The sequence below is a fragment of the Lucilia cuprina genome, chromosome 2 (assembly GCF_022045245.1).
Source record: "Lucilia cuprina isolate Lc7/37 chromosome 2, ASM2204524v1, whole genome shotgun sequence".
In the NCBI taxonomy this organism is placed as follows: domain Eukaryota; kingdom Metazoa; phylum Arthropoda; class Insecta; order Diptera; family Calliphoridae; genus Lucilia; species Lucilia cuprina.
In genome coordinates, this window is record NC_060950.1 from 69,565,818 (window position 1) to 69,586,003 (window position 20,186).

The following is a 20,186-nucleotide window of genomic DNA, read 5'->3' on the forward strand; positions in this document are numbered from 1 at the left end:
AACTGAACTAGAACTGAACTAGAACTGAACTAGAACTGAACTAGAACTGAACTAGAACTGAACTAGAACTGAACTAGAACTAAACTAGAACTGAACTAGAACTAGAATAGAACTTAAACTGAACTAGAAACTAGAACTGAACTAATCGACCAAATTTTGAAGCTGTTAACATAACGCTTCCTAATGTGCATGAGTGTGTTTACTGTATTGTATGTACAAATACATATGTTAGTAAAATTTTAAACATACTTTTTTGTTTTGTTGTTATTGCTGTATGTACGAATATTTATGTTTATTGTGTGTGCATGAGATCATTTTTTTTCTTCGCTGCTGTTGTTGTTGGTTTTCTTTCTTGGCTCCCATTCAAAACATCAAAACGACATTGTTGTTTGTAGTGGGGGTTTAAAAGAGCATGTACAATTTGTATGTATTTCTTATAAATATATAGTCATATCTGTTGTATGCGTGTGTATATATTTATTATTTGTTATTTGGTTCATTTTCATCTATAGTTTTTAAATTTTAAAGAAAAAAATATATTATTTATATTATAGATATTTATTTGAAAAAAAATACATACCAAAAATGTGAATTGTACAAACTGACGTCATATTTTTTTGGCTGCCACTCACTAATTCATGTTGAATTTTTTAATTGTGATATCGTGTTTACTTTACTTTTTTTGTGTTACTGCACAACAACAACAACAACAACAGCAATAGGAAAATACAAATACAAGTTCAATAGATTTTGATTATTTCTTTTATCTATCTACTCCAAACATTTTACTTTCGATGCGTATACGTAATATTTATTATTTATTTGAAATTCTCATACGTACTGTGGATTTAGTTCTACTTAATGCAGTTTAGTTATAGTTTTCTTGGGTAGAATCGTTAACTCATTACAGGATAAACATTTTATAAATAAACATACCTGTATTGTTATTGTTGTTGAATAACATGGTGTTATGTCCTTTATTTTTTAAGTCTTATTCCATTCCATTTAGGACTAGTGGGTACAGTTTCATTAAGTTTTCTAGTGGTTTTTATAAAACTGAAAGTAATATAGAAAGTGGAATATTATTTAGTAAGACTTATTTTTTCTACAAAAGGGAAAATATGATTTTTGAGTAAATAATGCTAATCTTTTTTTATTAAAAAAAATTAAAAAACTTTTTAAAATGTCCACAAATGAAGCGAACTTTTTTGACCAAAAATAACTTTTTTTGTCTAAAAAGCTTTTATTTAGACAAAATTTTTTTTTACTTCAAAAAAGGCTTCTTACTTTTCTTCATAAAAGCCGTCTTACTTTTTTCCCAAGACAAAGCTATATACTTTTTCACAAAAAGTTTAAAAAGCTTTTTACTAAAAGAAAATCTTATTAGCTTTATTTACTAAACTCAAACTTTTTAAAAATTAACTCATTTACATTTTTTGTAAAAAAAACTTTCTTATTTCTTTTTCGTCAAAAAAGCTTTCTTAATTTTTTATCTCAAAAGAGCTTTTTTATTTCTTTTCTCAAAAAAACTTTCTTACATGTTCTCCACAAGTTTAAGTTCACTTTAATCAAAAAGCTTTCATACCCATTTTAGACTTTTGTTCACCAAAATCTTTGAATGCCAAAAAAGCTTGTTAAAGCTTTTTAAGAAATATAGCTAGTTAAAAAATATAACAAAAAGCATTTAAAAAAAAGCTTCTTTACTTAAAAACTCTTCAATTAGTATTCACTAAAAAACATTTTATTTTCTTTTTGATAAAGTAAAATGCCTTTTCACTAAAAAGTCTTTTTAATTTTCTATTTGTTAAACAAAAAACTTTCTTACTTATGTTGGTCAAAAAAAGCTTTCTACTTTTCTACCGAAGTTTAAAAAACCTTTTTTAGTAAGAGCTTTTTTTCTAAAAAGAAACTTCTTTTTACATGTTTTTAATAAAAACTTTTTTTCTATAAAAAAAACTTAAATTTTTAAAAGAAAAACTTTTTAATTAAAGAAAAAAAGCTGTTTTACTTTTTATCGTCAGAAAAGTTTTGTATTTTTTAAACAATAATTTCCTTTTTCACTAAAATGCTTTTTTTTGTAATTAAAAATCTCTAATAAAAAGCTTTTTAGATTTTTTTTCACAAAAATAACATTTTTTCCAAAAAAAACACAAGGCTCTAAGCAAACTCTGAAGATTTCCTCAAAACATTAGAATTTTTGAGCATAAATTCCAAAATCTGTTTTAAATTAAAAAATTAAAAATTTAAAAGATTTTTAAAAGCTCCATCTTTTAATAGCTCTGCACCTAGGGGACAGCAATGCTTAATTGTTATTTTCAATTATAGTTATTTAAACCAGCCCCCTTTCTTCCTAAAAGGGGTGAGGAAAAACAACAAGACTCAGTAACGTTTATTGTCATTTAATGCAAATATTTTTGCAAAAAACATACACAATGTTGCTCTTTTCTATTCAAGGACACATTAAATGTACTACTTTTTTGTGTTTTACTGAATGTAATTGTGTACATACACGTTTGTAGATATCTTGGACTATAGAATGCAATTCCTTTAAGGTTTTGTATGAAACGGATATGCAGAAATGTACTTACACTAATAAAAATAAATGTCAGTTACTTTCTGTTTACACGACAGATATTTTATGTTGAGTAGTTGGGGAAAAGAGGAAAACAAATATAGAATAAACTCTTCTTAAGCATATAACGAATTGAAAATGAGTTATACACAGAAAATCTAAGAGAAGATGTAACACACATGAACAAGTCTGTAATCATTTATTAAAACAATAATGTAGGGTGCATTAGAATCGAAATATTTTTATTGTAATTGTTTCATTTTAGTTTTAATTATGCACTAAAGTTAATTTATTTTATTACCTTTCTATTCTATGCGTCATTCTCTTTCATAGGTAAATATCAGGGCCAGTGGCAAGAGGGCAAACGTCATGGTTATGGTATACGCACTTCGGCGCCATTTGGCTTGGCCTCTCATCATAAACGTAAAGATGTACACGCTTCATTATCATCACTGCGTAGCAATGAAAATGCTGCAAATGCGGCAAAAAATGCCAGTCGAACCGAAGAGGTAAGAGGTGGATTTGTACTGACCGCCAGATCGGATAAGTTACCGGTAAGACGTAACAGTCTGTCGGAAAAAACGAAAAAGGGATTCTTATCGGTAAGAGAAATTTAAATAATTAAAATGCAAATAAATCATATTTAAATTCATTAAATTAAAGGGTTTAAAAATGAGAAAACAGCGCAGTACTGGAGATCTGGAGAAGAGAGGAACTTTAGCCTCGGGTAGTATACGTTCTACAATGTCTACGGCCTCTTGGCTGAGTACAGGTTCCGAGCTATCCAATTTAACCGCAAAGTGAGGATTTATTATCATTAATTAAAAACTTTTATATAAATTGTGTATAATTCCTTTCCAGATCTATGCATACAGAGTCTAATGCCAGCTTTACCATGGAAGATGAACAACTCGATCCCAGTGTGGTGGAAACCTATATGGGTGAATGGAAGAAAGATAAACGTTGTGGCTTTGGTGTGGCCGAGCGCAGTGATGGCCTTAAATACGAAGGCGAATGGTATAACAATAAGAAGCACGGCTATGGTGTGACCACTTTCAAAGATGGTTCCTTTGAAGAGGGCAAATATAAGAACAACATTTTAATTACCAGTCAAAAGAAAAAGCATTTGTTTATTGCCCGTTCTCGCAAGTTTAGAGAACGTATTTCGGCTTCGGTGACATCGGCTCAGCGTGCTCTTAAAATGGCAATGCAACGTTCAGATATTGCCATATCGCGTACCGGCACCGCCAATACCAAAGCACAAAGTGCTGATATTGCTGCCGATCAGGCACGCATCGACTGCGAGTTGGCTGTGCAAATGGCTCGTGAGTTTGCGCCTGATTTTAAGCCTTCTGTTCTGGAACGCTTTGAAAAATTACGGTTTCGCGAACGACACAAGGGACCAGCGGCTCAATTCAGCAGCAGTAATGCCGCTGCAGAATCGTATGCTAGCACAGCGGTGGCCCAAAGGCCTACGGGTTTCCAAAAGAACCGTGATGGCTCACAGCCTCAAAGGGAATCGGAGTTTCCGGTACCCAGTTCGATGTATTCCCAACAGTTGCCAGTTTCTCCACAAACCGATTTGTCATCCCTGGTGAATCAACCACAAATGAGTGCCATAAATACCATCAATCAGATGTACCATCAACAGCAGCAGCAGCAACAACAGCAAAATAATCCACAAATGAATCCCGCATATCAATACCAGCCACAGCAACCGCCAGGGTCAAACTATGCTCACAGTAATCTAAGTGCTAGTGGTAGTCCGCAAATTTCTCAATTGCAAAAGGATAATAACATGTTTAAAAATGCGGAAGCTGCCCACACGGCCAACAATATGCCGCAACAACAGCAGCAGCAAATTAACTTGCAGCAACAACAGCAGCAGCAACAACAAATGCAACAGCTGCAACAGCAACAGCTGCAACAGCAACAGCAGCAACAATTGCAGCAGCAGCAACAACAACAAGCATATCAGCAACACCTGATGCAGCAAAGACAGCAACAACAATTGTTGCAACAACGACAACAACAACAGCAATTGCAGCAGCAACAACAACAAAAACAGTTGCAACAGCAACAGATTCTTCAGCAGCAGCAACAACAGCAATATCAGCCATCAAATTTAGACTCTCCCATGTATGGCAGTAATCAAGTTCGTCGACCCTCTCAAATCCAATACCAACAGCAGCAACAACAGCTGCTGCAACAAGCTGAACAAATGGATAGCATGAATCGTTCCAATAAACCACCCATGATGGGTCAAGTAGGACAACAATCCTCTATCGATCATTTCGATCATTATAAACGACCACCCAGTAGAGATACATCCATTGATCGCTACACCAGAGCAGCCAGTCGTCTGAGTGGTGGCTACGGCTCACGTCAAACTTCAGTCGATCGTGGAGCCAGCAGTGCAGGCACAGCGCAGGCCAATGATAGCGGCCTACCCGAACAGAGGCCTCGAGCTGGATCAGTATTTAGAGGATCGACACCAGCCCCATCGGCTGGTAACACGCCCACAACCGGCAATGGTTCAGTTCCTACGGGATCGGGTCGTATGTCGCGTGCGGCAACGCCCAGCTTAAGCACAAATTCTCCTTCGGGCACCACAACAACGGACGCCATGTTTTCGAAACCCAATCAACCCTTTGAAGATATACTCCTGCGTCAGCGTACTCTGGGTCAGGATATTGTGCCCTCACCCTTGCAGCCCAAACGCACAGAAAGTCTGTATATGCCCGTTAAGCCAGCGTCACCAATGGCTGCTGCCGGCGGAGGTGGAGGCAATAAAAAGTTAAAGGTAAGTTTACTCGGATTAATATTGTCAAGGGTTTTAGTCATAAAATACATACATATAAAACGCATTATTACGTATGTATGTAGCATTTTTGATATGCTCGCCTATGGAAAATTTAAGAGCCAAAGAAAATTTTAAACGGGAGAGCTAGAAAAGAGCGATAACAAGGTAGGCTAAAAATAGCCTTAAATGTCTGTCTAATGAATGATGCTACTACACCAAAGAAATGAACCTGTTCACAAGTGTTTGTAGCATTTGAAATTTCGAAAACTACATACTCTCATGAGCGCACTCATTCTCTCTCTCTCATTCTCGAATAAACCAAAGAGCATGATAGCTACAAATTCGAAATTTGAAAACTCTTTCGAAATAAAGTGTCACAACAACGACCACTCTCCAAAATTAAGGATTTTGCACCATTAGCAATTGTCACCTAGAATTCTGACATAGTCGCATCGACCACAAATTTTCAGTTTGTAAACACTCGCGCTTTCTTAAGCACAACGCCAAACGATCGGTTTAAATTCTAAATTTTCCCCCTTAACACACTCACACACATACGCAGCAGCAGTCAATAAGAAAAATCTTTATTTTCCTTTGTGTTTGGAAACGTTAAAGTGTATAAACGTTTAGCTAAAATATACTAATAAGTGGTCTAAAGAAAAAACGAAAAGAAAAATTTGAAATCATCAACCTTAACACGTCGTCGCATTTGAACGTACGACTGTCTGTCCCTCAGTCTGTCCCCTCAACGTCATAATCGTCATCGGCGTTAGCAATGTGTTGAGTTGTACTGTTTATTTTAGTGTGTGTGTGTTTTTTTTTTCGTTTTCCCAAATAAATAACAACAATAAGAAATATATCGAAAAAAAAAACATTGTTCGGAACCTATTTTTAAAAATTTGCTTTTTTTAATACTTATACATATATCCTACGTATAGACAACTGAAAGAATTTAAATAATTTGTTTTTAAAACAAAACACTTGAGCGTTTTATACATTTATATTATAAATAAATACTTGGAAATAATTGTTTGCTCTTTTAAAATTTCAAACAAAGAAAATTATAACGAATATAATTAATAAAATTAAAATTAAAATAATACCAAAAGAAATTAAACGTTTTTCTTGGATTATATCTAAAAAAAATAAAACTAAAGCAAAAATATTTTAATTGTTTTGAAAAAAAAACGCAAAGTTCCTTGAGTGAAAGTTATGCAATTATATTAATAAAATAATTATTTTGCAATAAAAACAACACAAAGCACTTATAAAGTAATAAAGTCGACTGCAGTTTATATTTGAATAATAAAAATGGAGTGGTATCCAGATGAAGATGAAGAAGATTTAATGTTTTCACCCGCTCTATTGGCACGACGAGCTTCGGAGAGTTGGATTGTAGAGCCACCAGTAGAGGTTGTTTTCATTTTTCTAAATATATTTAGAAATCTAGAACTGAACTAGAACTAGAACTAAACTAGAACTGAAATAGAACTGAACTAGAACTGAACTAGAACTGAACTAGAACTGAACTAGAACTGAACTAGAACTGAACTAGAACTGAACTAGAACTGAACTAGAACTGAACTAGAACTGAACTAGAACTGAACTAGAACTGAACTAGAACTGAACTAGAACTGAACTAGAACTGAACTAGAACTGAACTAGAACTGAACTAGAACTAGAACTGAACTAGAACTGAACTAGAACTGAACGTAAATAAAACCAAACGGAACCAAATCTTTTAACTGAGGCAAATACCGTTTAATGTATTCAAAGTTCTTAGCTTTCGGCTATAGTATTGTATCTCAATAAAATCTAGATTAAATAAGTGATTATTCTCTTCTATTTTATTTATTTTATTTCCACCTCTTATTTACAGAGCGTTCCTATAAATGTTACGCTACAGCGTAAGAAATCTTTGCCCGATTTCCAAGAACTGCCACGTGCCACAGAGGCTATGAGCCGCGAGGAGGTATCCGCTTTGGGCTCAGCTAGACGTGAAGCGGTACGACGACAAATTGAAATGAATGAAAAGCTCAAAGCGAATCCATTATTATATCTCGTCAGTCCACAAGTTAAAGTAAGTTTAAAAGATCGAACAAATTTCACCACATACCTTTGTATTAAAAATTCAAATTTTCTAAAAAAAAATCTACATTTTTAATAAAAATTCAAATTTTGCACTGAAATAAATTTTAAATTTTATTAAAAATTTCTCAAAAGAAATTTATATTTAGCTAAAAATCTAAAATTTCACTAAAAATAAAATTTCCCAAAAAAATTGTATTTACAATTAAAAAATACAATTAAATATTCCAAATCTATAATTTCACCAAAATTTTAATTTCCAAGATTTTATAAAAAAAAATCTAAAGTTTCACTAAAAAAATAAAAATTTCAGTAAAAATCCTACATTTTACACAAATCCGAAATGCTCATTAATAATAAAACTAAAATTTCACCAAGGACTCAAAATATCGTCTAAATTTCACTAAAATTCAAAATTCTCATTTAAATTTAAACATTTCATCAAATGTCTAATTTTTAACTAAAAATCAAATATTTCACTAAAAAAAAATCAAAATTTCACCAATTTTACTAAAAATTATACATTTTAGCAAAAAAATTTAAATCATGTTGAAAATTCATAATTCGCACAATTTCACCAAAATTTTTAAAATTTCAAAAATTAGAAATTATAAAAAAAAAAGAAAATTTTAACAAAAACTGATATTTTGCTAGAAAAATGTTTAAAATTTTGTTTTTTTCCCCTTCTTGCAGGATTGGTTCTCACGACAACAGTTGGTGCTCTTGGTGCTTTTTGCAAACATTATATTGGCCATATTATTTTTCAAAATGCTGACATAGCGTAAATTTTTTCACCCACTACAACAGCAGCAGCAACAACAACAACTACAACTACATGAGACAAACGCAGCATATAAACATCATACATATAAATATTTTATTTTATTTTTATCTATTTATAAATTACATTTTACATTTGTTTTCAATTTAGGTAATATATACTTATTAAATTATTTTGTAATAGTTTAAACTCCATTTGTACTTGGACTTGTCGTGGCACGACAATTAGCAACACCTGCTGCAACAGGAGGTAACATGAAGTGCATGTGTTTACATGAAGACATTTTTCTTTTTTTTTCATCTTTTTCGGTAACAGGAGTCTACATAACATCCCATTGTCGATATTACTTAATATTTTGTATAACTACCACATACATACATTTAAAAATTAATTTAAAAAAATAACAAAAACAACTTGTGTCGAATTTAAACAAAATTGAAAATTTTTTTTTAAAAAACCATTTGTTGTAGTTAAAAACAAATGTGTTTTTTTACATAAATAATATATTTACATCTTTATAGTAAAAAAAATAATAAACTTTAATTCTTTTTTAGCATTTGCAGTGAAATTGTATAAAATATTTTATTATAATTCAAAAATAAAAACAAATAAAGAAAATGTACTCTTACTGCAGAATTGTAAAAAAAATGCAAAACAAAATAATAAAAAAAATTTTGTGCAAAATAAAATACAATTTTACAATATATTAGAACAAATATTTAACTTTTAATAATATGTACTCTATGTATATTGTATATATAACTACATATTTATTTTATTTTTTTTAATTTTATTTAATTTATTTAATTATTTTTAATTTCAAAACAAAAACTTCTATAAACCAAAAAAAACACAAACATTTTGGAATTTTCTTTTATTTTTTGTTAATAGACATTTAATTTATTTCATAAAAATAAACATTTACTAAATATTAAAACTATAAATTAGTAAATGTTTATTATTATTTAATAAACTATTGTTTATATTTAGCATTTCAAATTTGGGAAATGCTTTAATATTATAAAACAAAGTAAATATTTTTTAATAATAAAATAATAACTACTAGACAAACTAAAAAAAAACAAAAGATAATAATACTTAAACAATTATAAAGAAAAAACCAAAAAAAACTAAACGAATTTTATACACTTTTTAAAAGCTCTCAATCAACTATATATAATTAGATCAAAATTTAATTAAATTAAAATATAATTATATAAAAAAACGAAAACAAAAACAAATAAATTTTACATTTTTACTTTAGTTTGTTTATACAAAATTTTACTCCCCATACCAGTTTATGGATCCAGAGGAACTATAGCAGACAAATTATATTAAACTTTATTAGTTTTTATGTTTTTGTTTTTAATTAAATCAAAAAATAACTGGATCCTTTGCTGTAGGCCAATTCTCATACCACTGACAGACACACTTACATTACATTATGCGTATTTAAACTGTTAAAAATAAATGGTTTATTTTTTGTTTGTTTTTGTGAAAATAAATTCTAGCATTCTTTTATATAAAAAAAACTATATTTTTTTCAATAAATTTAACTATTTGCCTTAAATCATAAATAAAATTTCAAAAACTTTAAATAAAAGTTTGTTTGTTTATTAAGAGAAGTCATAACGGTCAGGCATGGAAAATTCAGTACCTTTGCACTTTTTGACATCGACAAATAATTCCACACCATAGTCTTGTCTACATACCTAACCTAGTCTATAGTCTATAGTCTAGTCTATAGTCTAGTCTATAGTCTAGTCTATAGTCTAGTCTATAGTCTAGTCTATAGTCTAGTCTATAGTCTAGTCTATAGTCTAGTCTATAGTCTAGTCTATAGTCTAGTCTATATTCTAGTCTATAGTCTAGTCTATAGTCTAGTCTATAGTCTAGTCTATAGTATAGTCTATAGTCTAGTCTATAGTATAGTCTAGTCCATAGTCTAGTCTATAGTCTAGTCTATAGTCTAGTCTATAGTCTAGTCTATAGTAAAGTCTAGTCTATAGTATAGTCTAGTCTATAGTCTAGTCTATTCTATAGTATAGTCTATTCTATAGTATAGTCTATAGTCTAGTCTATAGTCTAGTCTATAGTCTAGTCTATAGTATAGTCAAGTCTATAGTATAGTCAAGTCTATAGTATAGTCTATTCTATAGAATAGTCTATTCTATAGTATAGTCTAGTCTATAGTATAGTCTATAGTATAGTCTAATCTATAGTCTAGTCTATAATCAAGTCTATAGTCTAGTGTATAGTTTAGTCTATAGTCTAATTTATAGTCTATGCTATGATCTAATCTATAGTATAGTCTTGAATATTGTCCAGACTTAGACTAGACTATAGCACAAAATTTAGACTCGACTATAGTCCAGGCTATAGATTATACTATATAGACTAGAATATAGTCCAGATTATAGTAGACTAAAAAAAGGTTCAGACTAAAAACTTGATAGTAGTCCACTAGATTATAGATATATAGGCTAGACTACATACCTTAATATAGTTCTGACTATAGACCGGAATATAGACCAGACTATAAACTAGACCACAGTCAATACTGTAGATGAGGCTATAGTTCAGACTATAATCTAGACAATGGTCAAGACTATAGATTTGACTACATATTGGTTTATATTCAAGACTGTAGACTGTACTGGACTATTATCAGGAATACGTTATATAGTCTATTGTCTATATTATAGTCTAAAATTTAGTCTGCGCTATAGTTTTTATTGTAATTTGTTTCAAAAACTTTACAAACGTCTTTTATTTTCTTTAGACATAATTTCTTCATATTTATCTGCATTTGTTGAGTTTGAGCACACTGTTGGTTATGAACAGTTTAAAACTCATTGGATAAAAATTTCATAAACTATTTACAGTTTGAAAGCAACTGAAACAAACAAATTATTAAGCAGTTTCCACTGTTCTACAAGATATAAAACTTGACTTTTAAATAATAAAAAATAATGCAATTTGTTTATAAAGTTTAAAATGTATAATTAACACAATTTATTTTTTTATTAAACAGAGTATTACAAATATTTTTTAAATAAAAGCAGTTTTAAATTGTTTTTAAATGCAAACTTAATGTAACTTATCTTGTATCATTACAATCAACTTTAACGTATATTATATCCATCCCTTTGATCAGGATACTGATAACAGGGATTTATTTCTAATCTAATTTTGCAGTAAGCCAGCAAACAATTATTTGAAGGTCTAGCAGTTTCCTGCTGACATCCTGTTTCGTAAGGGTTACGTCTTTTTCTCGTAACATAGGGACAGGGCTGATGATAATAAATGATGGGTTTTGTTGCTATTTGCACTATTTCATGATTGCGTAACTCCAATAGATGATTATTTGCACAAATTTTAAAAGAACATTTTACGGTTTTTAAAATGATTAAAAAACAAATAATTTGTAAAACTAATTTATTGTTAAACATTTTAACGTTCTAATGAATGAATTTATATTGTGTGAGCTAAAATTAGATCTATTCGTTATATAGAACCGGGCAAAATCATTAAGTCAGCATTTACAAAATTACCAAAAATTCACATTTGATAAAAAAAATTGTAAATTGAATATAATATAGGTTTTTTTACCAATAATATTTTTGGTTAATCAATTTATTTCCAAATTTTTTGATAAAAATTTAAAAAAAAAATTAGATTAAATATATATATTTTTTTTAATAAAAAGAAAAAATAATTTGGCCTAAAATTGAATTTGAACTGATTAAAATGTTAAAAAATAATATACCTGCTGTTCGAAATTGTTTCATAGTTAAAGAATGGTATTGACAACAGTTCATTTAACAGTCTAAACTTCAGTCTATTGTCTTGACTATAGTTAAGTTTATATACTTAACTGTAGTCTTTACTATAATTTCGACTATTGCCAATGTTTTTGATAATAGCATATATTCTGGACTATTGTCCAGGCTATAGCGGAAGTCTTTAATCTAGATATCCGTTTGTTTTGGCTATAGTTTTGATTATAGTTTAGTGTATAGTACTTACTATAGTCCTATCATGTCTATAGTCTCGACTATAGTATAATATATATTCTGGACCATAGTCTGCAATATAGTCTTGTCTATAGTCTGGACTATTGCCCAGTCTATAGTCTGGACTATTGCCCAGTCGATAGTCTAGACTATTGCCCAGTCTATAGTCAAGATTATTGCCCAGTTTATAGTCTGGAATATTGCCCAGTCGATAGTCTGGAATATTGCCCAGTCTATAGTCTGGAATATTGCCCAGTCTATAGTCTGGACTATTGCCCAGTCTATAGTCTGAACTATTGTCCAGTCTATAGTCTGGACTATTGCTCAGTCAATAGTCTGGACTATTGCTCAGTCAATAGTCTGGACTATTGCTCAGTCAATAGTCTGGACTATTGCTCAGTCTATAGTCTGGACTATTGCCCAGTCTATAGTCTGGACTATTGTCTAGTCAATTGCCCCGTCTATAGTATGGACTATAGTCTAGTTCATAGTCTGGTCTAGAGTCTAGTCGATAGTCTAGAATAAAGTCTAAAGTTTACTCTATATTCTGGTCAATTGTCTAGATTATAATCTGGACTACAGTATTGTATGTAATCTGGACTTTAGTCTAGTCTATAGTCTGGACTATATTCTGTACTAAGGACTATAATCTAAACTATAGTCAGTAATGTAGTTTGTATTTTGGACTATTTTCTAAAGTATGGAATATATAGACTATAGTCTAAAGTACGACCTATAGTCTGGACTATAATCTAGTCTGTTGTTTGAATTTATGTAAAAAAATTTGCATTTCAATGAAACTTTTAGAAATTTTAACGCTTTATGTTTTTGCTGGTCTGCCTTAATGAATAAATACACTCCACACTTTTTAATATTATTCATAAATAATTTAACACTCATTATTTTGTGTCAAAGTAAATTTTTCTTCTTTTTTAACAACTATTTCCAGCTATTATTCTTAACTTCCAAAAAACTCAACAAACCACTAACTACTTATTAATTATTAACAACAAAAAACATATGTTTTTACAACAAACAATTGAATTTATTTAAAATTAAATTATTACTTTTTGTTATTGTTCTTACAAAATTTCATTAATTATGGCGCGTGTACATCATTGTATCCATTTAATGTGGTCGAAAATAATAAAACAATTTAATATTGATAGAATTGATTAAATGTTTGGGGTACGAAACCATTATAACCTTGAGGTAGACCATAGTTATTGCCTAGAGGAGCGATATAAGTTGGTACTGGAGCCGAATAACCACCGGCAGAACCGTAAGCGGGAGCTGGAGCGGCACAGGGTACAGGAGCTAAATTAGGTTGACAACTGAACAAGTAATTCTTGGGGCAGGGAGGAGCTGGAATACTAGCTGCACCATAACCACCAGCAGAGCCACCATAACCAGCCGACTTTCTAAAACGATTGTAGTCGTTGCTTAACTGTGAAGTGAGTTGGGGTTTCAAATCACTTTCAACATCCTGTTTGGTATCGCTGCTGCTGCTTAGGGAACTGCTGCTGGAGGAAGAGGAACCAACTGTTGAGGCGGTGGCCAATGAAATAGCCACAATAATGTAGATGAAGCAAACAAATGATTTCATTTTGTTGTGGTATGTCAGTTATTACAAGAGTGTTTGAAATTTTCAACTGTATTCAATTCGAACTAAATTCTTAGTATTTATAGCATATTTAGTAAATTTATTACAATATAAAAAGCGCAAGTATATTTGCATTTAAAATTCTTTGCAAAATCAACAAAAACTTGACTTGACAATATACATACGAATATAAAACGAAAAACTGCTGAGTTGTTTTAAACTAGAAAAACACTGATTGCAAAAGAACGTAACATAAAATGGGTCAACATAATATATATAAAATAACTTTATTAAAATTTCATGGAATACAAAATATAACTTTGAGGTTTAAATATGAATAAAGCGATATGATTTGTACGAAAGCTTAAATCAAATCAACTTAAAGAGAGTTAACTAGGTCAGTTAAAAAATTAGAAAATTAGTGTAACAAACAAAATTAGATGAAGTGGTTTTTGAAGGCCATAATCTTAATTTGACCAAAATGTAAACATTACTTATGGATATAGTAGTCTATAGTCATGTCTAAAGTTTAGTCCATAATCCAGTCTATAGTCTAGTCTATAGTCTAGTCTATAGTCTAGTCTATAGTCTAGTCTATAGTCTAGTCTATAGTCTAGTCTATAGTCTAGTCTATAGTCTAGTCTATAGTCTAGTCTATAGTCTAGTCTATAGTCTGGTCTATAGTCTAGTCTATAGTCTAGTCTATAGTCTAGTCTATAGTCTAGTCTATAGTCTAGTCTATAGTCTAGTCTATAGTCTAGTCTATAGTCTAGTCTATAGTCTAGTCTATAGTCTAGTCTATAGTCTAGTCTATAGTCTAGTCTATAGTCTAGTCTATATTCTAGTATATAGTCTAGTCTATAGTCAAGTCTATAGTCTAGTCTATAGTCTAGTCTATAGTCTATAGTCTAGTCTATAGTCTAGTCTGTAGTCTAGTCTATAGTCTACTCTATAGTCTAGTCTATAGTATATTCTATAGTCTAGTCTATAGTCTAGTCTATAGTCTAGTCTATAGTCTAGTCTGTAGTCTAGTCTTCAGTCTACTCTATAGTCTAGTCTGTAGTCTATTCTATAGTCTACTCTATTGTATAGTCTACAGTCTAGTCTATAATCTAGTCTATAGTCTAGTCTATAGTTTAGTCTATAGTTTAGTCTATAGTCTAGTCTATAGTATAGTCTATAGTTTAGTCTATAGTTTAGTCTATAGTCTAGTCTATAGTCTAGTTTATAGTTTAGTCTATAGTCTAGTCTATTTTTTGTCTAGTCTATAGTAAGGTCTGTAGTATAGTCTAATTTATATTCAAGCCTCAATAGTCTATCCTATAGTCTAGTTTTTAGTCTAGTTTATAGCCTAGTCTTTAGTCTGTTTAGTAGTCTAGTCTATAATGCAATCTATAGTCTAGTTTATAGTATAATCTATTGTCTGTAGACTAGTATATAGTCTAGTGTATAGTATAGTCTATAGAATAATCTATAGTCCAGGCTATAGTCTAATTTATACAAACATTTATTTAAGCCGCCTAATGATATGCTATTTAAAATCATAAATTATTATTATTTTTGATAATAATTACCGTTAAAAAAAAACACAATAATAAATTATTATTGATTTACGCCCATTTTCAGTAACATAATTTTCAATTCCTAATTTTACAATTTATTCTATATTTAATTTTACTTTCTGTTCCATTATTATGTTTTTTTTATGATCCTCGGCGTCAGTTGGTTGACTTCACAGAACAATAACTCTATAAATATACATAGGCTAGAACATTCATAATAATTAACTAGAGAACGAATGTCAAACAAACAGACAAACCGACTTTATTATTGTACACAATAGTGTTTTTTTTTCTTTTTTCTTAAAACAATACGTGACACTTTTATCAATTAACCATTGAGTAGTTAAAATATTAATGCAAATGTACTTAGTTAGTATATACAAAAAGAAAACAACATAGAATTTGTTGGACTGACGCATATCGAAGATTTATCTATAGCCATAAGTTTATTTCTTTTGTGTATTTAACCTAAACGGAAATTATGAATAAAATTAAAAAAAAATACCACACTTCCTTAGTGTATCGAAAATAAGAAGCAATCAACAAAATGTAAATAAAAAAGTATGTAATCAGTAATATTTTAATGAAAAAAATCTCAAATTGGTCATTATTATTTTTTTTTTGGGTAAAACAGCAAATGAAATCAACAGAAAATATTGTAGTTGTAAATGTTTTAAAAGGAATATATTTGGTATCGTTAGAATTGTTATCATATCAGCAACTTTTATCAAGCCCTTTTATTCTGTATTGTGTTTCGAAATATGTATGAGACTTTTGGGAATTGTTTCGAAATCTTAATTATATTATCAAAAGAAGTGTATCATGAAAAAATTATAATTTTCCTTTAGTTTAAAATTTTTCGTATTTAACGCCAAATAAGTAGAAGCAGGATTTGAATATATATCCCATTTTTAAGACTTATAGTATTATGTTTGTTTAAATACCTACCTGTTTCCAATCTATTGATATTTATGGTTATTGTTAGTTATTTCCTAGAAGTGAAATATATCTCGGTACGAGCAACAAAAATGTGCCGGCAGTGATATATGTGAGGAAGTTGCTGCAGCACAAATGCAGATGCTTATTTAAGTTGCCTATTTAACAAGTAATTCTTGCGACAGGGAGTATCAGCTCTAGGTATTACTTAAGGATTATTTTTGTGGCGAAGCCTTACAGTCTTTGTCAGTTGCTTTACTAATACGGGTGTTAGAAAACTCATCAGATTTTACAAAAAAAATGATTACTAAAATCTTATCTATTTATTTTTGATTTAAACCTGTAATAATGTGTGAATACGGGAAAATACCTAATATGGCAAATGGCCAATTCAACTCGGTGACACTAAGAAGTTATTGTAGGATACGATGCTAAGAGAATATAAATAAAAATTTATTACCTGTTGTTGTTGTATCAGCTTAAACTAAACATTTTCTCAATACTAAAGTTCTGCATAGAGTGCGTCACTTCTTGAAACAGTAGCATTATAGATTGAAGTGTCTGTTTTTCCTGATTTACATACTTCAATCAGGATATCACTGGTTGTTCACTAACACTTTGGTTTTATGAAAAAGAAAACAATGAGACAATACGGCAGAAAGAACAGTTTCTTATAACTTTTTTGCTTTTTACACGTTTCCATAATTCTTTTGCAATTGCAGAGATTCTTAATGGATTACTAGAAGAAGAATACAAAAACACTATTGCAAATTACAAACACTTTCTTTTTAAATTAATATTTATAAATTTTTCATACACAAATTCACTTTTAATTTTCCCACTTTTTTATTTGCTTTGATTTTTCTTTACCATAACTATTCTGTCAAAGTAAATATATCGATAACTTTGTGACTATATTGTCGTCACTATATAGAGCTTGGTTTGATAATTTTTCTAAGTGGTACCATCACTGATCGAAATAGTAACGGAAAATTATTAAGAAATGTTTTGTCACTACAATCAATGACTTATATGTGGTTTATGACACAGTTTTTCCCTATCAAATTCCAATAATAATTTATCAATAATTTCATTAACCGTTTATGAATATAGGACTAACAGTTAAGGTAAAATATATACATAGGTATAATGAAAGAACATGGAATGTTCTACCACTAGCAAAGTCTAAAGCAAAACTTTTTTACGGACTAGGCAACAACTTCATTGTACACAGAAAAAGTTTAGGTTGTTCGCTAGTTAGCGAGTTCACTTGAAGGCTTTGTGGCCCAGAAAACAATAGCAAAGAAAATTTACTGAAACCGAATTGTTGAATAAAACCCTAGTGCGTACGATTTGGGACTTAGTTCACACGCGCAATTTGCAGGAATTTTTAATAAGAGAAATATTAATGTAAGAATTAGAGATAAAGGTAATCCATTATTGCTAGTCCTTTCGCAGCGAAATACATAGTAAAACTCTGATAAACATATATACATTCATTTTAAATATATTTATGTATGTACTTCCAAAAATGCTTACTCTGATATAATAACAACTAAAGACCTAATTATACGCTACACCACTATAGTGGGGAGGGTATTATACGTTTGTGCTGATGTTTGTAACATACAAAAATATTGGTCCAATACCCGCCTTAAAGTATACCGATCGATTCAGAATCATTTTTTGAGTCGATTAAGACATGTCCGTCCGTCTGTCCGGCTGGCTGTCCATGTAAACCTTGTGCGCAATGTACAGGACGCAATTTTCAAGATAATTTGATGAAATTTGGACCAAGCATGTTTTTTTGGCACAGGGACGAAGCCTATTGAAAATGGTTGAAATCGGTCCATTATTTCACCTAGCCCCATACAACCGTACCTCCCGATTTGAACTTTTTATGCCATAATTACGTCAAATATTCTATTATCTCTCTAAAATTTGGTACAAATTAGTTTTATATAAGTATAAATGACACTGCAGATTTTCGTAAGGATTGGCCCTTATTTGACCCTAGCCCCCATACAAACCCCCACCTTCAAAAAATGTCTTAAACGTCTAAAATTGACTTGTAACCATTTGTATCGCAATGAAACTCAACAAAACTAACTGTTATTTAAAAATATATCCTTTTCCCAAATTTACCGAGGATCGGCCCATATTTGACCTATATAAAGCCTCATTTAGAAATTTTAGTTTTTTTTATCAATAAATTGCTTAAATATTTTTGGAATAATATTCAACATAAAGGTTTCTTTATAAAAAGTAAAAATTTTAAAAATATACTCATGGTGTAGGATATTATTATATGGTCGGCCATGCCCGACTATACTTTCCTACTTGTTTTTGTATATTTTTTTGCTTGCTGTTATTTTTTTCAATGTTATACCAATGAAATATGAAGATCGTTGACCTCAAAAAGTTTTTCGTTGACACTTTTGGTTGAGTTGTCAAATATAAATTGCATTTCTTGTATAAATTTTAATTTAAACAAACAAAAACTGTTATGAAAGCATGTTATAGAATAGAACACAAACACATGTACGGTAATTTGTATGCACGAGTTGTATTAATTATGTTAAATAAAATATATAAACAAATTAGTTATAAGCTGGGTTTTTGTTTAAGCTTTTAATTTTAATGCTTCATTTCCGTAGCTGTCAAATTTTTAGTGACATTTGTTGGAAATGAGGAAAATAATTAAGAGTGTGAAGTAAGGAAATGCATTTTTCGTAAATTTATTGAAAATTCTTGAAATTACGGAAGTAGAGAATGGAGTTTTTAACTTTATTAATATGAGTTATTAACTCCTTTAGAACTAAACTTTAGTTTATTTAATGCAAACCTATTTGCGTGATGATTTCTTTATTCAAATCTTAAGGAATGTTGATTTTGAAATATAAAGAAGAGCGAAACTTGGTATTCCAACTAAGAATGGAATCGTTAGAAAAAGAAGCAGTTCCGCTATATTTTAACGATTTGTGTAATTACGTAATTATTACGAAATTACGTTTTTATAAGCTTCGAATCGAAATTCTGAATACTAAAGTTGCCAAATGAAGAATACGGATGAAAATATAAGAGAGATAATACAATAGATAAAATTTTCCGGCGGAGCTGTTTTAGCATCTCAAATATGGCGAAAAAGCTGGATACTTCAAACTTCAGGCATATATAGCTTGAAAATCTTATATGATGTACCAATTTTGAGATTAAATTCAAATTTTTTCAAATATTTTTTTCATTTTAATTTCATTAATAACTAATACCTCTTTCGAACGAATTTAAATTTTAAATAAAATTATCAACAATTAAGCAGAAAATATGCTATTATGTTGCTAAGTCATCGATATGCATTTTAAAAAAATGACAAATTTTTCAAAAAATTCTTTTTTGTTTTTTAACGGAAATCAGTATTATATTTTATCTTTGAAAAAAAAATTGTGTATTAAAATATCAAAATATTTTCTTGTTATTAGCGTAAAAAAATTTTTTGTTGTTAAAAAAAAACAAATTAGCTCATTGACAAAAAATACACAAATGTTTTGATATTTATTTTAAGAAATTTCACTATTTTACGCTTGTTTAATATATTTTATTAATAAATTGACATAGTTTTTATGTTTTTAGCCAAAATTTTGTGTTTTTCTTTTAAAGAATTATTATATGCCAAAATTAAAAGAAAATATTTGGAAAAGAAAATTTATCGTTTCTATAACACAACCCCCCCCCCCCCCCCCCCCCCCCCCACAGCTTATACAAACCATATACAATTTAGCTGTGGGGTATTAAAACCAACAACACTGCATAAACAAACAACACATT

The 20,186-nt window shown here is 30.0% G+C and overlaps 3 protein-coding genes across 5 annotated transcripts in view; 1 reads left to right on the forward strand and 2 right to left on the reverse strand.

The window, feature by feature from the left end:
• The window catches only part of LOC111679651 (probable serine/threonine-protein kinase MARK-A), a 40,078-nt gene extending 22,903 nt beyond the window's left edge, over positions 1-17,175 (reverse strand). Inside the window, exons 1-2 of one of the 2 annotated variants that reach the window (XM_046956375.1) lie at positions 16,822-17,175; positions 937-1,056 (exon numbers count right to left, since the gene is read on the reverse strand). The gene's annotated coding sequence lies outside the window, so the exon portion shown is untranslated. Of the gene's footprint in view, positions 1-936; positions 1,057-2,873; positions 3,008-16,821 lie in introns of those variants that run through there. The other variant, XM_046956376.1, reaches the window with a different exon arrangement.
• Positions 2,885-8,648, forward strand: LOC111679649 (formin-J). 2 transcript variants are annotated; one of them, XM_046956374.1, is made up of 5 exons: positions 2,885-3,174; positions 3,236-3,372; positions 3,434-5,375; positions 7,255-7,455; positions 8,157-8,648. In XM_046956374.1, exons 2-5 carry the CDS (start codon positions 3,245-3,247, stop codon positions 8,241-8,243), a joined length of 2,358 nt encoding a protein of 785 aa, XP_046812330.1. In that variant the 5' UTR covers positions 2,885-3,174; positions 3,236-3,244; the 3' UTR covers positions 8,244-8,648. The 2 variants fall into 2 exon arrangements, with proteins under 2 accessions (XP_046812330.1, XP_023297004.1); XM_023441236.2 differs by lacking the exons at positions 2,885-3,174; positions 3,236-3,372; positions 3,434-5,375 and adding an exon at positions 6,487-6,788.
• On the reverse strand, positions 13,280-13,925 carry LOC111679654 (vitelline membrane protein Vm26Aa-like). The gene has a single exon (XM_023441243.2). The coding sequence runs from the start codon at positions 13,864-13,866 to the stop codon at positions 13,417-13,419; it is 450 nt and encodes a 149-aa protein (XP_023297011.1). The 5' UTR covers positions 13,867-13,925; the 3' UTR covers positions 13,280-13,416.
• Positions 17,176-20,186: the final 3,011 nt, after the last annotated feature.

Excerpts from the sequence above, each read along its gene's own strand:
- LOC111679649 (XM_046956374.1), top strand. The coding sequence starts at position 3,245 with ATGAGAAAACAGCGCAGTACTGGAGATCTGGAGAAGAGAGGAACTTTA. Across the intron at positions 3,373-3,433 it reads CTATCCAATTTAACCGCAAA|ATCTATGCATACAGAGTCTA; the intron begins GTGAGGATTTAT and ends ATTCCTTTCCAG. Across the intron at positions 7,456-8,156 it reads TCGTCAGTCCACAAGTTAAA|GATTGGTTCTCACGACAACA; the intron begins GTAAGTTTAAAA and ends CCCTTCTTGCAG.
- LOC111679654 (XM_023441243.2), bottom strand. The coding sequence starts at position 13,866 with ATGAAATCATTTGTTTGCTTCATCTACATTATTGTGGCTATTTCATTG.